The sequence below is a fragment of the Cadophora gregata genome, assembly GCF_030347475.1.
Source record: "Cadophora gregata isolate MNR1 chromosome Unknown scaffold_10, whole genome shotgun sequence".
Taxonomy (NCBI): domain Eukaryota; kingdom Fungi; phylum Ascomycota; class Leotiomycetes; order Helotiales; family Ploettnerulaceae; genus Cadophora; species Cadophora gregata.
The window spans coordinates 706918-725795 of NW_026695933.1; the positions used below are offsets into that span (position 1 = coordinate 706918).

The 18878-nt window shown below is 47.5% G+C and overlaps 6 protein-coding genes across 6 annotated transcripts; 3 read left to right on the forward strand and 3 right to left on the reverse strand.

Moving 5' to 3' along the window:
• Window positions 1–2171: 2171 nt before the first annotated feature.
• ONS95_001613 (uncharacterized protein) lies at window positions 2172–3536 on the forward strand (the record flags this gene model as incomplete). Its single annotated transcript, XM_058494817.1, has 3 exons — window positions 2172–2835; window positions 2886–3285; window positions 3338–3536. The coding sequence occupies 3 exons, from the start codon at window positions 2172–2174 to the stop codon at window positions 3534–3536; spliced, it is 1263 nt and encodes a 420-aa protein (XP_058355124.1).
• Window positions 3537–6310: 2774 nt separating this feature from the next.
• ONS95_001614 (uncharacterized protein) lies at window positions 6311–6961 on the forward strand (the record flags this gene model as incomplete). Its single annotated transcript, XM_058494818.1, has 4 exons — window positions 6311–6337; window positions 6392–6524; window positions 6579–6613; window positions 6662–6961. The coding sequence occupies 4 exons, from the start codon at window positions 6311–6313 to the stop codon at window positions 6959–6961; spliced, it is 495 nt and encodes a 164-aa protein (XP_058355125.1).
• Window positions 6962–7258: 297 nt separating this feature from the next.
• Window positions 7259–9777, reverse strand: ONS95_001615 (uncharacterized protein). The gene is made up of 6 exons (XM_058494819.1): window positions 9717–9777; window positions 8779–9493; window positions 8514–8539; window positions 8414–8450; window positions 7836–8361; window positions 7259–7768 (listed from the first exon to the last, which is right to left on the reverse strand). Exons 2-6 carry the CDS (start codon window positions 8921–8923, stop codon window positions 7315–7317), a joined length of 1188 nt encoding a protein of 395 aa, XP_058355126.1. The 5' UTR covers window positions 8924–9493; window positions 9717–9777; the 3' UTR covers window positions 7259–7314.
• A 550-nt stretch (window positions 9778–10327) lies between these two features.
• ONS95_001616 (uncharacterized protein) lies at window positions 10328–13143 on the forward strand. The gene is made up of 4 exons (XM_058494820.1): window positions 10328–11368; window positions 11418–11469; window positions 11524–11874; window positions 11927–13143. Exons 1-4 carry the CDS (start codon window positions 10905–10907, stop codon window positions 13013–13015), a joined length of 1956 nt encoding a protein of 651 aa, XP_058355127.1. The 5' UTR covers window positions 10328–10904; the 3' UTR covers window positions 13016–13143.
• ONS95_001617 (uncharacterized protein) lies at window positions 13144–14858 on the reverse strand. Its single transcript, XM_058494821.1, has 2 exons — window positions 14413–14858; window positions 13144–14361 (listed from the first exon to the last, which is right to left on the reverse strand). Exons 1-2 carry the CDS (start codon window positions 14740–14742, stop codon window positions 13453–13455), a joined length of 1239 nt encoding a protein of 412 aa, XP_058355128.1. The 5' UTR covers window positions 14743–14858; the 3' UTR covers window positions 13144–13452.
• Window positions 14859–15542: 684 nt separating this feature from the next.
• ONS95_001618 (uncharacterized protein) lies at window positions 15543–18246 on the reverse strand (the record flags this gene model as incomplete). The annotated part of the gene is made up of 4 exons (XM_058494822.1): window positions 15543–15871; window positions 15932–17775; window positions 17856–18090; window positions 18159–18246. The coding sequence occupies 4 exons, from the start codon at window positions 18244–18246 to the stop codon at window positions 15663–15665; spliced, it is 2376 nt and encodes a 791-aa protein (XP_058355129.1). The 3' UTR covers window positions 15543–15662.
• Window positions 18247–18878: the final 632 nt, after the last annotated feature.

An 18878-nucleotide genomic window follows, 5' to 3' on the forward strand; every position in this document is an offset into this window, starting at 1 on the left:
TGTCAGCCTTGCACCAGGCGCTGGACTCATCCTTCTCGCTTGGGGATACATACAAATCAAGGAAATGCTTGGTAAGAACTTGAAGAACGGGAGGAACGGGTATCTGTTCAATCCGAAGCGGCGGAAGCAGTCGGTAAGCGTGGCGGAATCGTATGGTGAGATGGGATGACGCGTAAAGAAATCCTCAAAGACGACTTAATCGATGGTCAAGAGGTACCTATCTAGAAGTCAGTTGATGTGAAGTCTGACAACCCGCCCAGAATAATGTAAAGCCATGATATGGGATGCTTCAAACGCCACACAACAATCACGCCAGCCTCTGTGCACCCACTTGAAATTCGTTCAGAGTGATTCCATGGCGCTCTCATCCCTTCCACAGTATATTCTATTCTTTTGAAGGTTTACCGAGATGTGTCAAAGTGACTGCTTGGGGAGCGGGTTCTAAGGAGCACGGTCCAGAGCGTAAGCTGGAAGGTCGATAAACCAGTTCCCGACTCTTCGGGTTTTCCCGTACTGGAGGGCTTGTTGCACGCGAAATAGCTTCAACGTGAGAGTTAGGTAGTGAGTAGCTGAGAAGTTTACTTAATCGGAAGCGTCGTCTCAATGTATGGAGGAGATGCTGCTGCTCTGGCCAATCTCTGGATCAAACCGTGGGAAGTTGTTGGGCAAGGGTGAAAATCGCAATTGATAGCACTTTTCCTCCAATCAAGAGAACTGGATTCCAGAGAAAATGAGGTAGAAAGGTGAGCCCAGGAGGGGGATTGGAGACAGTCAATAGTCGAAGCTTGTTGTTTATCCAAAGGAATCTCAAGTGAAGTTGCTCATAAATGCATGTGTGGACGCAAATGATGTAGAACTGACGCCCGCCTTCTGTTATGGAAAAACTGTGAAAGGCATGTTGTCAAAATAAGCCTTCGGCTTGCTTTCCCATGGCGCAAAAATCGCAGGGGTTCGAATTATCGCTTCTCTGACATGGCTGATACTTCCAAACTCTCACCTAGGCTTAACATGGAGTCTGCAAAGATATCTACACAATGGTGTCATTGTGCACGTGGTGATCAGTTTTGGCGAAATCCAGTGATCCTGAGAACGCTCGGCCCCAGAGCAGTTTGCTAGCACCATCCAGCGCCACAATTCGATACCGATCTCTTTCTCCAAAGGATGTTTCCTGAAGAGCGAGGTACTGAATATTGCAGGATATCGGCCCAGGCCGATGAAGTTTTGGACGGGCATACCGATCAGCTCTTTCGGCTTTTCATCAAATGTGGAGGCAAAGTACGTGAGATCTGACATTCGCTTCACCAAATCCTGTGCTTATGCCCGTCCTGAGCAATAGGCCAATACCATCTCCTGTTTTGTCCGTATGTTGTTTTCTGGCGGTGGTGTACCGAGCTGGAAATGCAAGATTCATGCAGGCAATAAATGTCGTCCACTTAAGGATGCTGACTGATATGCCAAGACTGCGCAAAGATCCCCCTTTTTCTCTCCACATGTCGCTCTCCCCGTCTTCAGTCTGCACGTCACTTCATCTCGTCCCATGCCCTCCATCCGAAAATAAACAAATCACCCTCAGGGACCGGTTGATCCTATGTTTCATTTCTGGTCAAAACAGTAGGCGGATGATCGACGCCCTGTCCTAGTTTTAGGCCTACGGGCTAGGCCAGCGTGCATCAGCCCGGCTCGTCAAGTGACGGCGCGTACAAAGATCATTGGGGAGCATAGATGTATCCAAGCGATCTAGTGATGCTACCATGTGCTGCAGCTTTGCCGCCACGATGGTAATAACCGGTGAGTTTATTGATGACGTCGAGCAGCAAGAAGCTGGGCTTTCGGTATTGGAGACACTCAAGACATTGGAAGTTGGCGATGATGATGTGCAGCCTCAAGCCTACTGCAGGCTGAGCTCAGTTTGTGGAGACAGGGACGGCTGACAGCCAGCTGAAACCAAACTTCAACGAAGCAGAGACTGCGGCAGGCTTCTGACTCCATAAGCCAAGAAGCCAAGTGAGGGGCTGAGAAGGCTGACCTTGCTTTTGCTTTGTATATCATCATTCGCTTACCCAGCCTTCCCAAAACACAGAATGCATTTCAGTTCGTCGCTCATCCCCAGATCATCACAACAGACTGAAGCTCAGATACATCACTAAGTCCACATTTCTCGAATCAGCAAGATGTCGCACCTCGTTCGCGATGCAAAGGCCGCTGCCGACACAGCTAAAGGCATAGGAAGAGCTGTTGGAGGAAGCTTCATGGAGAACAAGACTCGACGAGAACGAAAGTTTGGAGATGTCGAGAACAACCTACCGAATATCAAAGCCTCACCCGCATCTGACAACCGACCTGCATCAGGCTCGAGCGTGCTTTCGTTCCTCGGGTCCTGGAATCCTTTGCCACAGCCAGTAACTGACAACGATACTGTCTGGCTCCTTGATAACACGGCATACAGAAACGCGAGCGGGAAATGGCAAGCAGAGTTCGTTGCGGCCGTCTTCGACAAAGATACAGGTGTGGAAATCAGCACGGTTGTTGCCGATATTGCAGAGAAAGTTGGCCTTGGAAACGGCGATGCTGCGGAGGCTACAATTCAGGACCGGCTCATGCCTTTCGTGCAGAACATTCTGCCAGGACGCAAGGTTACAGTTGATTTTGCGAAGCAACAGCAAATCAACTTGGGCCCTGGTGGAAGGAATGGAATAAGCAGCGATATCAAGGCCGTACCAGCACACGGTGATGGAACTGTCGTGTCGTATGTTGCGCAAGTCCCGAAAGGCGCGAATGGTATTTTGCAAGCGAATACTGTTTACGCCGAGCCAGAGGGATGGGGTGTAATTTCTGGTAAGCTACAACAGTTTTCGTGTATTAGCTGTCTGACATTTGTTCCATAGATATCGACGACACCATCAAGATCACCCAAACCGGCGACCCAATTGGCATCTTGCGTTCAACCTTTGTTTCTCAAGCTACACCAGTTGAAGGCATGCCAGAACTATACCAGTTCATCCAGCGCATCATCTCTCCAACATCACCATTCTTCTACCTCTCAGCATCACCATATAACCTCTACAGTTTCCTGCGCGACTTCCGTCAAAAGTTCTTCCCTCAAGGTACTATAGTCCTCAGAGACTCGTCGTGGATGAACTTGGCTGGCCTCCTCTCTAATCTCACTCTCGGCACACAAGAGTATAAAGTCTCTCGCATCACGAAGATCAACTCCTGGCTGCCAAAGCGCAAAATGATCCTCATTGGTGACTCGACACAAGCTGATCCGGAGACCTATGGGGAGATGTAAGTTTCAGTCTCTAGTTGGATCCATATGAGCAGACTGACATATGAACAGTTACCGCAAGCACAAAGGTTGGGTGAAATTGATCCTCATCAGAAAGGTGGAGGACATCGCAGCCATCGGGATAGAAGAAAAGAATGAGCCTAAGAGATTCGAGAAAGCGTTCAAGGATGTGCCAAAAGATATTTGGCATGTCTTCGAATCGCCGCAAGAATGTTACCAGCTCATCAAGGATACAGTCGCTCGAGGATAAATTATGAATCTGATTAATGAAGTTATGAGATTGGAAATAGGTTGGAAATTGGATACCAAGGCCTGGGTTCAGCGGCGGAGTTGGAGAATGGAGTTGGTTGTCCTTTCTTATGAAAATACTTCCTGAGAGCAAGTCATGGTCGTCTGTTGACTTCAATTTACTGTGATGTCTTATGCCTGTTGTAGTATTGGCACTTATTTTGTCTCTTTGTTTCCTTGAGAAGCGGATAATCCCACCACTACGGGTTTTTCACAGCACCCTCTCCAGACACGGCAATTACCCTACCGGGATTTGGCGGGCATTGCAAGAGCTCATAAGTGCTGACCGTATCGAATTCCGAGCCAGCGTGATCTGGAGGCGACCCAGGTTGTGTTCTCGATGACACTCCTAACAAGTGTGGCGTTTTGAGGTGGTATATCATTGGTTCCGATAATGAGGCCACCCACACCTCGAGAATTGTTGGCTGTAGAAGCCTTGTGGGTGGCCTCAGAAGCTTTGGGAGTATTTGACCTCCAAAGTTTGACGCTTTCTATCGTTCTTCGACATCTTCACAGAACACCAGCATGGCCGCTGGGCTCTCGAACTGAGGCCATGGCCTATTCGTCCAGAAGATTCTTACTCCTCAAAGTCTTACTTTGGATATTTTCCCTCCTCTTCATCCTGATCATCTTGCCAGCCTACGTGAGCAGCGTCACTGTCGAGCCTCAATCAACCGCACGAATTGTTTACCTGGATACGTCCTTCAAAATTTGCGGAACTACAACTACTTTAAGCAACATCGCCAACTGGTCACAATCGGAAAACCCAGTCATCTGTACACGAAGTTGGTCATCTCCAATAAAAACAGTATCGTTCACCCTACGATCATCCTCGGATCTACCTTCGAGTTGCCCAATAAACGGCTGTAAGAAACAAGCCCTGGCTGAGAGGGCTCAACACTGGTGGAAGCACTTAACCGATAGAGAGCAACAACGCATTGGTGGCCAGCTACTGTTTAAATCACTTTGCGCAATTCCCAATCACTTTTGGTGCCTTTGGTATCATTTAGCCTTCTTTAGCTGCTATTGCACATTGGTAACCTGCACCTTGTCAACCTTTTCAGGACTGCCCGTGTTATTCCAAAAACGCAGGCGTCTGCCGCGTAACCGGCAGAGCGTCTGCGCGACCGCCGACAGTCCTCAGCCACACATCTCAATCCTATCAGAGATTCTTTCAAGAATCGCCGTTTCTGTTTGTCAACCCTCGAGATATACTGGTAACACCTCCAGCGCATTATCCTGACAAGTACACGCCACTGTGTCGTGTTGTCAACTCTACTTCAAGCTCACGTCCAGCACTTGATATATCTCTTACGACGAAACAATGCAACTCCCACTCAGAAATAGAACCCGAAATTACAGACGATCGAGAGCTTTCAGTACCAATCTATATTCCAAGTCAATCAATCTCGACATCACTACGCCTCGTCGTGAGCCCGCAAGCAGCAGCCCCACCACTGCCACACCTGCCATCTCCTGATGCGATCAACCTTTCCTCCCCAACCTCTCACGCTCCAACAACGCCAAACTCAGAATCAACCACTTCAAGCAGTCTCGTATTAATAACATGCGAATTTCCCAACTGCGAAAGAGCATTTACTCTCCCCTGCCAATATAAGTAAGCCTTGCTCCTCACCTCCTGAACCCGCCATCCAATTCGCTAACTGCACTCAACAGCCGCCACAAAAAGTCACACACTCATCCGCGACAATGTAAGCTTTGCGGAAGGGGGTTTGAAACCCCCAAAGATGTTAAGAGACATCATAACGACGTTCATGAGACTACGAAACTTTACTTTTGTCATGTGAAGGGGTGTAAATACGCGCACTCTGAGGGGAGGGTGGGAAAGGGATTTCCAAGGAAGGAGAATTGGAAGAGACATCTGAGAAATAGACACGGAGTTTCAAAAGAGGAGACTCAAGAGCTTGGCGTGACTCAGCTGTAGTATCTTCTCTACTTCCGTTTTTCCTGTTTTTCTTGTCCAGGAGCTGTTTTTCTTTGGCCACTTGGAGAGAGGGTAGATGGCGCGAATCATGGTCTGTTCTGGGATGTTTTCGTCTTAAATAGGCCATAAAATGAGATACCGAAATGAGGTCATAGACTCATTCTCTCTAGCCGTAAAGCGTGATCAAAACTCTGTTTCCCTCACAGTTTTTGGATACTTGGGTTTGTTGATAACCAAGCGAGGTGGGTCTCGACCTTGGCAAGATGGTCTTCCACGGGAAAGTGACTTTACATTCATCCCTAACATATTGCATTCATGAGGATTACCGTGCTTCGGAGTCATATACATATTAGAGTATTAGTAGAAGGCGAGACTGTGAGGAGTCTGGGATAAATGAAACAGAGTGCTATTGATAGAAATCTCGCTAATCGCTGAGGGCGTCTGATGTCCATACTAGCTACTGAACGAGCCGATTTTCCTATACAACAAAGGCAAACCTGGCAATTCTTGCTGATAAGGATAGAAAATACTAGGGGCAGTTTTGGAGTTCGCCAGGTTGTGAGTTTGACGGAGCTTCCCAGGTAAGGATGTTGTGATTGTGCTGTTGGTCCCTCTGGGGCACCATTGCTGACGCGTTTCAGATCAGGCAACCTCAACCCATCAGCCTCAGTCACGACATCACAACCGATGTGTCCAACTTCGGCTTCAACTCATCTGATAAGTAAAAGAAAGATACTCTTCATTGATACCAACATAAGGACGGCAAAAGACATCTAATACAGAGCCTCAACATGTCACGCTATTCACGGGTCGACTCAGTAAGAGCAGCTCCCCGGCTAAGGCCTCTCACTTCAAGCTAAAATCAGTCTCAGGATGATGACCACCTCCCAGAGGGCATGCAACGAGTTGGTTATGACGCCGATACTCAGACATACACCTACCGTGACCAAGATGGAAGTTTCTGGGAGGGAGAGCCCGGCGCGAGGTATGGCGTTCTACGGCCAAGTACGCTCCCCCCCTCGGCCAACCACGTGAGCACAATATTAATGAAGACATCAGGCGGTACCGGCTACCAACCTATGACAGTAGCAGCCGTAGGTCCCATGTGCACCAGAAATCAACTTGAGACTAACAGATTCTAGGAGCAAGAAATGCGTAGAGCTGACCAAGCTGCGTGGCGCTACATGTTGCCATTCTTCCTGCTTGTCATGGTCGTCCTCTTTACGCTTTTCAGGTACCTTGGTCTTGGGTCGGGATTCTTCCCAGAGCCGTTGAGTTGTGGAGAGGGCTTTACGAGTTATGTTGTGAAACGTGGGGATTCGTGCTGGCAGATTGCACATGACTGTGGTGTTGAGGTGGTGGATTTGGTGGAGAGTAATGAGGGGCTGAATTGTGATCTTCTGAAAGTGGGAAAGGAGATTTGCGTGCCAGTTAGTCAGTGATAGTGAGGAGATGATGGTATTCGAGATTATATGTATAGATGTAGATGTTTAGGGGGAAGGTCAGTCAGACGCTGGCTGCGATCAAGCTAGAGAAGGGGATCTCGCAGAAGAGACTGAGGGAGCTTGGAATGACGCTTAAGCCGTATTACACTGTTTGAGGGAATTATGAGAAGACGAGCGCAGGACGCTTGAAGTCTTTATCTTTATGCCATTCATTTGGTAGTTCTCATTGCCTAGATAGTTGGCATCAGAGAACGCATCTTGTCTGCTCCACTTCCTACAAGCTGAGTTCCGTTCCCTGTATGAGTGTAGCGCTTTCATATTCCCGTTTCAGTTCCATCGTCTTCGAAAGTTCAAATGTCCTGTCTCTTCTCAACCCTGTCCTCTACCGACGCTGCCTCGCTATACGCCACGTCTACATGGACATGTTTCGTGATGCCGTTATTAGAGTTCGAAACCAAAATGTTCTCATCACTCGACCATGCCTCTGTTTTATGTTTTGAAGATGGCCAGTTCGTGTTATTCGAATTATATGACTTCAATTTGTACTGCTCCCTTGTGCTGGTCTTCGACTGTTGCAAATACCCCGACGGAGTTGGTCGTGACTGTGAAGCGTTTGTGGAACCGAAAACCGTTGGAGCGATTCGTCGCATTAAGGGCCCCAGAGAAGGTATTGCCCCACAGGCGATGGCTAGATTGGCTTCTGCTGAAGATATAGTGTAGCCGATCTGATAGCTGGCGTCTTTATTTTTTGGATTGAAACGCCAGTGGTATATGACAAGACGAGCCACTGAGGTTCCGGTAACGCTACAAAGTAGGATTAGAATTTGGAATTACTCTCATGACCGAAGGACGAGCAAATGTATCGACCTACAGTACTCCCACACTTAACATGCCGCTTGCAATAATCTTCTTTCTCATCGGCATCTGTAGATCCCAGACGATTATCGTAGGAATGATTAGCGTGATGACATCAGTCACGATTGCCAGTCCTGCAGAAACGAGAAAGAATCGTATCTGATTGATACAAGTTCCACCGTAGATGGTTACCCCGTCAACTTGGCCCTTAGCATCGGCTCCAGCAGCTTTCCGAGCCTCAGCATCCATTTTGATCTTGTCGTACATATAATGAGCTGGTGTGCACTGGAATGCGTCTGCGAAGAAGATGGCTATGGCGAGAGCTAGATTCAGAGCTTGGGCAAAATACAGAGCATACTTGACGAACTTCTTTGTGTTTCCAATTCGTAGGAGGAAGAACATGACGGATGCCTTGACTAGGGATAGGATTGGGTTGTAAAGTAGCTGGTTGGCGAGGTTGTATTTCTGACCGCGGACTCTCTGTTCGACGCTGAGTTTTGGAATGTCCACTTTATGATATCCTTGCCAAGTGATGAGAGTGTCTGTTCAGTTGTTAAAGAGAGATGGAAGAGCTGACATGAGGGGACGACTTGCAAGTGATGACAACATAAACCTCTGCAGCTGCCAGTACCTGTAAAACCTGTCAGTAACGAGGTTTATATAAAATAAAAGAGCAAAAAATCTTTGTTCTTACGTATGCAATCATAAGAAGAACATCGCCTAAGACCGGTCAGTTTCAGACAATTGCAAGCAAAGATAAGCAAAATGAGTCTTGAGAGCTCCGCGTGCGGAGCCGAGAAGAGAGAGCGCTCTAATGAACTTGCTTGAACTCAGATAGTAAATACTTCAGGCAGATGAACACTTTCTCAAGGAAAAATCACTCGAGAGGTCTAACATCCACATTTCAGACCAAGAACATGGCCGTGAAATCACACAACGCGGGGATGGAGAGAACTTACTCCAAACGAGCAAAGCGTCCCAGCTCCTATCCTCTTTCCAAGCAATGATTCTGGACCAAACTCTCAACGCCATAAAGAAAGTGCTAACCGCACAAAAAACAGATATGATGGCAATCGCCTCAGGCTGGTTGGTTTCCACCATCATGAGCAAGTGTTGATACTGTCAATGTCTGTGATGGTCACGGCAAGCACATGAACGTTTTATGAAATTGCTGGACACCGGCTATATGAAGAATTGAACTATTATCTATAATAAAATCCTTCATAGCTTATCAAAGTTACTTTCCCCCACGCTCGCTAAGAAGCTCCATGGTAATCGAAGGAGCTGCCGGGACAGAGATCCTTCAACCAGGCATGTCCGGAAGTTAATCACTGCCCTGTTTCACCGTCTCTAGGATCTTCAGAGCTTAAACGGGGTAAACTGGTGAAGGATACAAGATGAGAGGGAACGAGGTTATCAAAATGCATAAAGGGCAAGACTATTCTGTGGTAAAGATGCATTTTGTGCCGAGGGGAGCTACCTCCGTGTACAAGTCCAAGACCAGAAGAGAAAAGATCTTCAAGAACGATGAATGACCGGTTCTTTGGGACCTCCTATGCTTTCAGAGGGCATAACAACATTGGACCGAGGGCCGAGAAGAGAGTTTTGTATTTCAGCGGTGGGCGGTGTGGAAGGATTGTCAACCAAAGTTCCGAGTATGTTGAAAAAGTGGTTCTGAAAGTTCACGTCAGTGGAATTAGAGTTCATCCAATAGGAAAACCCCGCGTAGCGCAGCTTCACATATTGACATTATCACGGAATGCTTGAATAAGCACCGAAATCACTAATCCTTTACTCTCCCAGTAGGATTAACCAGCCAACGTTCTTCTGCTCTCGATCTGTGTCTGCCAAGCTAAGTTGTGCAATGTTCAAAACTGTCAAATATAAAGTTTCGTACCTAAGCTTTGGGATTCATACAGTATCAAGCTGTCAATTCTCGAATAAAAGATGAAAGTAAGTAGTCGATTGCGTATGTCCACCTGATAGAGTCAGTCTGAAGGAGCCATATATCTACAATTTCACTGGAATATGAGCATTGACTAGTGGAGGCATTCAGATTGGGCTCTTTTCTTTGTATCCTTATCAACACAAGCTATGTTCAATATGGAAAGGACCAATATGGAAAGGACTTCCGTGGACTCCTCCCGCCTCGCTTAGGTTGCGAATATCTACAGTAGAAGGTAGGACTCCGCACCTCATGTCCCTCGAAACTTGCCGAATCTCTTGGCTCACGTTCAAACCGAGCTGATTAGGAAGGTCCATAAAAGCCTACCTTAGTGGCGGAAATTGTTGGTTGAATCATGAGTGCTTTCAGTATTATCGTGCCTCTGGATTGCATCATCCAGCTGGGGTCCCACGAGACATGCGGAAAGGTACCAGGCAACGGGGATCCTCTGTGTCTGATGGTTCCATTGGGACGGAAGAGCGGGATAAACCCATGTTCCGCAATTAGGGGCCGGCCCCACAAGTGCCACTGAACACGTTCTGAAGGATGCAGATCGTGGAAGAGGCAAGGATGGTCTCCTGTTTTTCATCTTCTTTGCAGCTGCCAATTAATACTAGCGAATCATGTCTCGCATTATCCCTCGTCTAAAAACGAAGACTCTCGCTAGATTATGACCCTAGCCACGATCCCATGTCAACAATAAAACTTAAATCAGGTGACGACCCCTGCGGTCTTTTTGACTGCCTTCAATATTTGGGGGAACAAGATTCAGGAGACGATGCGTGCTTGATAATCTGGAACTACAAAAGCTTCCAGCTCACGAAAATACAAATGACGGCCAATGACCAATTCCCAGGGTCCACTTTCAGCCCCAAGACAATCTGTCTTTGTCAAAAAGGTTTTCCGGGGGCGGAGAACCGCTCCTCGAAAAAACCCAGAACAAATGAAAGGCGGGAAATGATTAATGTGGCAAGTGGGTTGTTGATCTCAAGTGAACATTTCATGCCTTCCGACCATGTCGGTACAAACATTGGCCAGCAAAAGTGGGACAGCCTGCAGGTTGTATAATTATTGCAGCTTTCTCGACCTGCCTGTTTGTTGTTCATTCCCCCCAAACTTTCAAACATCCCTACAACCACGATGTTCGGGTATTTGACTGCCAGCTTCTTGATTGTCGGCCTGTCCTTTAGGTCCGTTGTTGCAGGAACAAGCGTTTCAGGTCCACGTTCGACTGCAGATGGTGTTGCACCTGTTGTGACGGAGGTCGACAGTACGGGACATGTGCCACTCTTCAACTTTGAGACTTTACAATTAACGGAAGAGGGGCTCTCACAACTGGATAAAAACACCAGTGCCTTATTTCAATTCGACAACTCTGATGAAGCCACTGATGAGCTGGAAAGGCGAAGTTCGAGATCGTGTAAAGTCTTCCCAGGCGACTTCCTCTGGCCTAGCGATATTTTCTGGGACATTTTCAACTGGGTTCTGGGTAACGACGCCCTGATTAAGACGGTACCTCTTGCCTCGCCTTGCTACAATGGAGCATATTACAATGCAGCAAAGTGCGCCACATTGTACGCCAACTGGACAAACAGCATCATCCAGTAGGCGGCCGATAATCCCCGGAAACGACCAGCACTAACTTGGCTTTAGTATGAATGACCCTACATCTATGATGTCGCCAGTCTATCAAGGACTTACATGTGTATGAGACATTATCTGCTCGAGCAGCAAGTGCCTGTCGCTGACGTCTGTTTAGGAAGCAACCCTCGATCCAACCAAAACATGTACGCTTGGGGCCTTCCCGTACTATGCAGTGAACGCTACACAGGTCTATCAAATTCAGCTAGCTGTCAACTTTGCTAGAGTGACAAACATCCGTCTCGTTGTGAAGAACACTGGACATGATTTCTCGGGGAAGTCTGGTGGTGCTGGAGCTCTTTCAATTTGGACTCACAATCTGAAAGACATCCAGTACATTCCGCACTATGCTGCAGCTGGGACGAATTACAAAGGCCCGGCTTTCAAGGCTGGAGCTGGCGTACAAGCCTTCGAGATCTACGAGGAGGCTTATAAGAGAGGACTTGTAGTTGTCGGTGGCGAGGGCGTGGTAAGTCTCCTTCAGAGGTGATAGCAGATCTGAGATCTGACCTGAACTGTAGACGGTTGGAGTGATGGGAGGCTATATTCAAGGAGGCGGGCATTCGCCACTCAGTTCTCTCCACGGAATGGCGTCAGACCAGGTCTTGTCCATGGAAGTTGTTACACCAGATGGAAGATTCGTGACTGCAGATTTCAAGCAGAACACTGAGCTATTTTGGGCTCTCCGTGGCGGTGGAGGAAGCACATTTGGTGTTGTGACATCGGTCACGATCAAAGCATATCCTGATCTCCCTGTCACAGCATCAACTTTCTCCTTCAAGGTGGGAGGAAACATCACGTCCGAGAACTTTTGGAAAGGATTTCGCTTGTTTCTCGACCACTTCCCGTCTCTTTCTGCTAAGGGAATTTATGCATATTGGTTTATCCTTAGTGGTTCTACTACCCCTACCTTTCTCATGCAGCCATTTTGGGCTCCTGGAAAGACTCTCGACGAGACGAATGCTCTCCTGGCACCATGGTTTGCCCAATTGAACGCGCTCAACATAACCTTCACGCCAAAGACTATCCATTACGACTCGCATTATACCGGTTGGAAGGAATCTTTTCCACGGGAAGCAGTCTCCAAGACCCATGTCTGTACGGGATCCCGTCTCTGGCCCAAGCAGAACTGGAAAACTGCCAAGCATCTCGATGATACCTTCAATGCAGTCAAGACGTCCTCAATCAACGGCTTGACCATCATCGGCTTCATCATTGATCCTAATCTTAAAAATGGTGGGAATACAGTGAGCGCCGTCAATCCCGCCTGGCGCAACACCTACTCCCACATGTTACAGTCTGTTAACTGGGCTGAGGGTGCAAGTGCAGAAGTCCAACTTGCAACTAGGCAGAATTTTACATTTGGCCACATGCAGCGCTGGCGAGATCTATCTCCTGGCGCAGGGTCGTATCTGGGAGAGTCGGATATTCTGGAGCCAAATTTCCAGCAGAGCTTTTACGGGAGCGCGTACGATCGCTTGTTGGCGTTGAAGAAGAAGCTCGATCCAAAGCACGTATTCTTTGCTCAGACGGCAGTTGGGAGTGAAAACTGGAAGGTCGTTACTGAAAATGGACTGCCGAGCGGTAATGGCAGGCTTTGTCGCGTTTAGACTTGTGAAATTGATGCAAATAGACAGCATCCCGTTGCCATTCTGGGCTCATGATTGTCCCAATCTAGGGTTTACTTTCACGGAATGAGAAATAGAAAATAAAGTAGTAATATCAGAAGTAATTCATTTCCCACTTCTTCGGGACGACGGATGACAGGTCCACTTGTAGTGACATGTTTACCCCGCCCCCCTATTTATCCTCGCTCAGCACTTGAAGCCATCAAGGAAGATACATCAGTCAAGCAGAGGCTCCCTCGCAATCAATGTCACTTTCCATATATCAATCCGTTGACAAGACTCACTGCAAGTTTTGTATTTATAGCCTTGGACGACAAAGAAGCAATAGGAATAGATACCGAAACTATGAACACCATACAAGTCCTTTGCCAAAGTAAAAGAGAGTCATAAGCTAGAGCCAGCTCAAGCAACAGTTTTTATTACCGAGGTGCAATTGCCCGGCCAGTAACCAAGTCCAAGAACCAGCCAACAACAATCAAGACCTTTTGTCTCCAAGTTCGTGTCCAAAGAAAGTTCTTGCTTCTCCATGCCAACCAAGCCTGAGCCCCTGAGTAGTCGCTCTTCCCACTGATAACTCCGTCATTCTGACCCAGATATGCCACGATCGCCGCCTGTTGATACTCAAACTTTCGATTGAATCCCTTATTCAGCGCCTCAGCAAGATAGTTCGCCTTCTGGCAAGCAACTTCAGCCGTAGTTGGAAGTCTCGCATCTTCCACGTCTGCTGCATCGCCTAGAGCATACACTCCATCCAACAGATCTGAGGACTCAGAATACACTCGCAAGAAGTCATCTGTCAATATTCTTGGATTTCTCGGCGTTTTCTTGACTGGGAGTGAGTCTACCAGAGGTGTTGACTTGTTTCCAGTTGCCCAAATTATCAACCCCGCCTCGATCCTGCCCTTCTCTTTCGTGATGAGCGCCCCCTTCTCGATTTTCTCGATATGACTCCCAGTCAGCACCTCGACTCCTCTCTTATTGAAACTCTTCATCGCATAGTCTTGAAGTTCACAATCGAACCCAGAGAGAACCTTATCGGCTACATCATGCACGGAAATAGAGACTTTATCCTTGAGATGAGGGTACAGCTTTGCGTAACCTCCGTGGAAGAGATCATGAAGCTCGGATGAGACTTCGACACCAGTTGGGCCTGCACCGACAATCACAAAGTGCAAGAGAGAACGTTGCTGGGACACAGTCAGCCCAGGGATGGAGGCCTTTTCAAAAGCATCTTGGACGAGGCCAGCCACGACTTGAGCATCCTTCACATTTCGGATGAAATGCGCATTTTCGGCAACACCGGGAGTGCCGAAAGTGTTATTCGTACACTGCATAAGAGTTAATTGGACGCTTCAAGAAAAGAATTGAATGAATATTACTCCAGGAGCGAGTGCTAGAATATCATAGTCCAAGCTGAATGTTTGGATTGCAAGATCGGAAAATGTTGGTACGCATTTCACGGTCTTCGCCCTAGAATCGATGCCTTCTACGCGTGCCTTGATAAATTTTATATTCTTGCTTGTATGTCTGATAGGTGTCTCGACTATGTTGAAATCGTAGAGACCGCATGCTGCGCTGGCGAGAAGAGGTGTGTAGGGAGTTGTTGTTTCTGGTGAAATGATAGTGATGGAATATTTAGATTCGTCCAGAGAGGTTGACAGGGTCGAACCAGCCCAACCAGAGCCAACGATGATCACATTTTGCTTCATCGTGAGGGTTTAAAGACTACAAATAATTCGAGAGTAGGATATGAGATGCCGTTCCTTTTGTAAGTACCGCCCGTTGATAGAATCCAGGATCTGGAGTGATGACGTGCAAATCCCGAGTTTTGTCCTTATCGGAATCGGCAGTGCTTTGATGGGGTATTTTCTGGGCTTCAAACGTGTTTTACAGGGATTTGTATGGGGTCGCTTCAGGGGCGTCAACGCGGGGTCCTTGCCAAGAGATATCACCCCTCGTCCACGTACTGCAGTCATGAAGTCAATACTGTTTGGGCCTTCTTGGGATCGGTGCCATCATGTGAGAGGAGAAGATATAAATTGCAGCGAAATCTCTTTGTCTGTATTTGTGACTCACTTCCTACAGCACAAAATAATTGCTTCTCCTCCCCAGCTTCATAATCCTTCGGACCCCAAAATAAGCATGCATGTCTTATTAGGCGAGTAACATGGACATCACGATATCTGCGTAATTTTGGCATGCCCTGTCTTAAGTAATGGCTGCATAAATTCAACCATCACATATTGCAGCTTACCTGGAGGAAATTTTCATACGAAATGAATAAGTGACGGGATCGGAAATTGTGATCAGTGAGTTGTAGCACGGTCCAACCTTCAGCCGGCTTACCTCCCTTATTTATTTATAACAAGCAGACAACTGCCTTGGCTTGAGTAAAGAACGAAAATTGCTCTTCCCGAGTATTTACTTGCATCTCTGTTGTTTGACCACCTGTATCCGTCAAGTGATAGAATTATTGGACGTGAACCGTCTGTTTCTATGGACAGGATGACTTGGAAACCTCGAGTCCAGAGCTGAGTCTTACATGCTTTTTATCAAAATTTGATTCCGTCTATTATGGACCATGACACAATTGAAAAGGGTATCTAACTTTCAAAATTGGGAGTGCCATCTACCATTCCTCGTCTTCAGGCAAAGCTCCCATAACCATATTCTCACCAGTTGCCTTATCACGCTCTTGATGATAGTTTCGTAGTCGCTGGCTTCCAATCTGTTTCACAACCCCAAATATGCCATGGTGTCTCTCGAGAATACATCTCGCGAGATCGTGCTGCATTTTCGGTTTGCACGCGCAGGGGCTTCCAGAGAATGTGTATCTGTCTAAGCTTTGTGAGCTGATACCTTTTAAATTACTAGGATGGGGGTGTCATCACTACATACCTTCGGTCTTGTTGAAATGCAAAGAGACTCGTTTCACGTTATTCCAAGCATCTGCAGGTAATTCTTTTCTCTGATCTACCCCCAACTTGGCCAGATTCCAACTGCCAAGCCCTTCTTCAGCATCCCACCGCTGTATCATCAAAGGCCCATCTGAGCGCTCAATACAACTGTACCTGCAGTCACTATTCGATGATCGGCATCCACACCTTTCCCGCTTTACTTCTGTCTTGTCATCCATCTGAATTGCGACGATTGCAAGTTTCGCTGCCGCATCCTTCCCCTTGAGAAAGATGACAAGCAGAGGCTTAGCTGGCTTGGTATGGAGGTGTGCCTTATTTCCAGCACCAGTACTGATGGTGGTGATAGATGTTGCGGTGCTACGACGAGATGTAGTGCTAGAAGTGGTCATGACGCTCGGCGGCCGTTGGCGAGACTTGTTTGTAAATGATCGCATGCTGAAAGCGCTCGATCTAACATCCTCTCGACTATTTCCAATTGTTGCTGATTCTCTACCAGTTCCCAGCGAGGCTCGACTAGAAGATTTTGTGAGTCGACTTGGTGTTCTGTTGTCACGGCTCCTACTTGTTGTCATTGATTCCATGGAGGCATATCTCCCAATGGTCATGGACTCCATGGATGCATTAAGAGAGTCTCGGGTGTTGCTGCGCATCGGGTTCTGCGTTGTTGGGCCCTGAAAGGTGCTTGATGAAGGACTTTGGAGTGCATTAGGAGTTGTCGATGTCGACGTGTTTGCAGACTTTGATGATGATGCAAAGGGATGGGGAAGCCAGATCTGGATCCTCGCATGCTCTTCGATTGGCTTCTCTTGGCCAGAAATGAAAAATGAGGCTGTCACCATCGCTTGGTCATATCTGTCAAATACTTGATAACCAGTCAATAGATGCTGAAAGCGCATCATTTGTTTATGTTCTTGAAAGGTAGGATTTGTATTCGCACTGCTGGAAGTAATTTGAACTTCCATAGATTTCGGCCTGGAGCTTGGCGTGGCATAGATTGGCGTCAGATTGACTGTTCTGAGATCGATTTCCATTTTATACTCTTGCCGGCGTTCCGTTGGACCACTTGAATCTTCGATGGATTCTACCAATCTGTATTTGGTTGCGTCTAGCTTGTATACCGTCATTGTTCGTCGAAGTGTTGGAGAAGGACTTGGCATCGGAAGCTTGAGGATCTCTTCCAAGTAGACTTCGGAATGCGGGGAAATGTATTCTGAAATATCCTCTCCAGGCCATATACTAAATTCGTCGTCAGGTCTTGGGCTGCTTAGGTCTGGCGCAATCAGGCGCTGAGCTGACGGAGCTGTAAAACGAAGGCATTCCACGGATAGATCTTCATTCAACTGCGCAATGTATCCTGGCCATTGTGAAGAATCCGGAGCTGTTCGCAATTCATAACTCTCTTGTAGACATCTCATAATCCAGACGCATTTCAGAAGTGATAGGTACTGCTTCGGTGGTGGCGTTCTCTCATTGAGAAAATTTCCAGCCGAAAACTTCCTCGTGCTTTCGTTTATGTGCGCGACAAATGCATCTGCGCCAGCTTGCAAAGGAAAATTGCCAGGACTTCTAACTGCAGGGTAAAATCTTTCTGCGGCAGTTTGGAATCGTCTCTCAATGTCTCCAGGCACGATCAGAGGTATTGAAACGGGCCGTCCTTGTTCAGAAATCGCTTGCTGAACGTCAGGAATGAGAAGGCCATGGAGATGGAGTATGCTTTGGTGGACAGCATCTATACGATCGGCAAGATCGCGATGAATATCGGAAAGGAGGTTGAGTTCCAAAGGTTTGAGAAGAATAGAGATCTTCGAATTGTGCGACTCCAGCCTTTTGCGAAGTCTGTCAACTTTCGGCTGGATTACTAGGTTCCATCCAATGTTGTATGCGGGATTTTTGTTGTTCCGAACTCGTAGTTTTGCTCTAGTAATCTTTTACAATCCTCAAGAGTACTTCTGTAGTCTCCGACGATCTCGTGGAGTGAAGACAGGTCCCAGTCTTTCTGGAGAGGTGGTGCTCGAGACCGGACTACCCGTACCGACTCTTGGATCCAAGTTGCTCGCGCATTCTCCACGACGCGAACGATGTTGTTCAAATTCTCGGCCAGACCCTTTATATCATTTCCAAAGTCCTGGTACGCTTGACCTGCAAGACATACGCAGTCAGTGTCTGTTCTTTGACTTCAAGCCGCACGAAGCATCATGATCACATACTTGCATCAAATTCTTCGCCCCATCCCATGCGATAGATCTCCCAGGCCAGCGCCGCAACTCGAATCACGTCCGATGCCGAAGCGCTCATCTCAGCGGTGACGATGTAGTATATGCTGCTTTGCGTCTTCAGTGATGCCGCTTCACCGCGGCCTCATGAAATTGTGTTGTATGATCAATGCTTTTGCTCCTGACTAATTATCTGTTCATGTCAGGTCAGGCTGGATCAAGTCAGACTGTTCGAAACCAGCGAGGTATTTCAGCCGCAGATTCAACGGGTAGAGAGGCTCACATGCTGGGTCACGCATCATGTGTCTTTTTTTCTCCTCTTGTGGCGGTGGCTAGGTCTTCTTGGTGGTTCTGTTTTGAACTTTAAGGCTGTCTCGCCCCTGTTGGAAAATCGCACAAAAGACGATGGGAAGCCCAATGTCGATTGCTCGCTCGTCAGACGGTTCTCAAATCTGCCCTGCGCCCGAGTTGTATGGTGGGGCCCCATGTTCAATATTTGATGAGGCTTGCAGGCAGGTTCGTGTTTCCAATCAACATTCGACTTTTATCGCACCTGCATCAGCCTCCAATCTTGGCATATCTCTGAAGGATCGCCAGCCTTGTTGTGAAACTTAAAGTTGGCTTACGGTCATCGAAAGCTGAATCGGAAGACCCTTGGCTAAGATGTGTTTAATTAGAAACATGCGCCTGATGAGCAGGCTACGCCCAGCTTTT

Excerpts from the sequence above, each read along its gene's own strand:
- ONS95_001615 (XM_058494819.1), bottom strand. The coding sequence starts at position 8,923 with ATGATGGTGGAAACCAACCAGCCTGAGGCGATTGCCATCATATCTGTT. Across the intron at positions 8,540-8,778 it reads GGACGCTTTGCTCGTTTGGA|GCGATGTTCTTCTTATGATT; the intron begins GTAAGTTCTCTC and ends GACCGGTCTTAG. Across the intron at positions 7,769-7,835 it reads ATGTTAAGTGTGGGAGTACT|CGTTACCGGAACCTCAGTGG; the intron begins GTAGGTCGATAC and ends CCTACTTTGTAG.
- ONS95_001616 (XM_058494820.1), top strand. The coding sequence starts at position 10,905 with ATGTTCGGGTATTTGACTGCCAGCTTCTTGATTGTCGGCCTGTCCTTT. Across the intron at positions 11,369-11,417 it reads TGGACAAACAGCATCATCCA|TATGAATGACCCTACATCTA; the intron begins GTAGGCGGCCGA and ends ACTTGGCTTTAG. Across the intron at positions 11,470-11,523 it reads TCTATCAAGGACTTACATGT|GAAGCAACCCTCGATCCAAC; the intron begins GTATGAGACATT and ends ACGTCTGTTTAG.
- ONS95_001617 (XM_058494821.1), bottom strand. The coding sequence starts at position 14,742 with ATGAAGCAAAATGTGATCATCGTTGGCTCTGGTTGGGCTGGTTCGACC. Across the intron at positions 14,362-14,412 it reads TTCTAGCACTCGCTCCTGGA|TGTACGAATAACACTTTCGG; the intron begins GTAATATTCATT and ends ACTCTTATGCAG.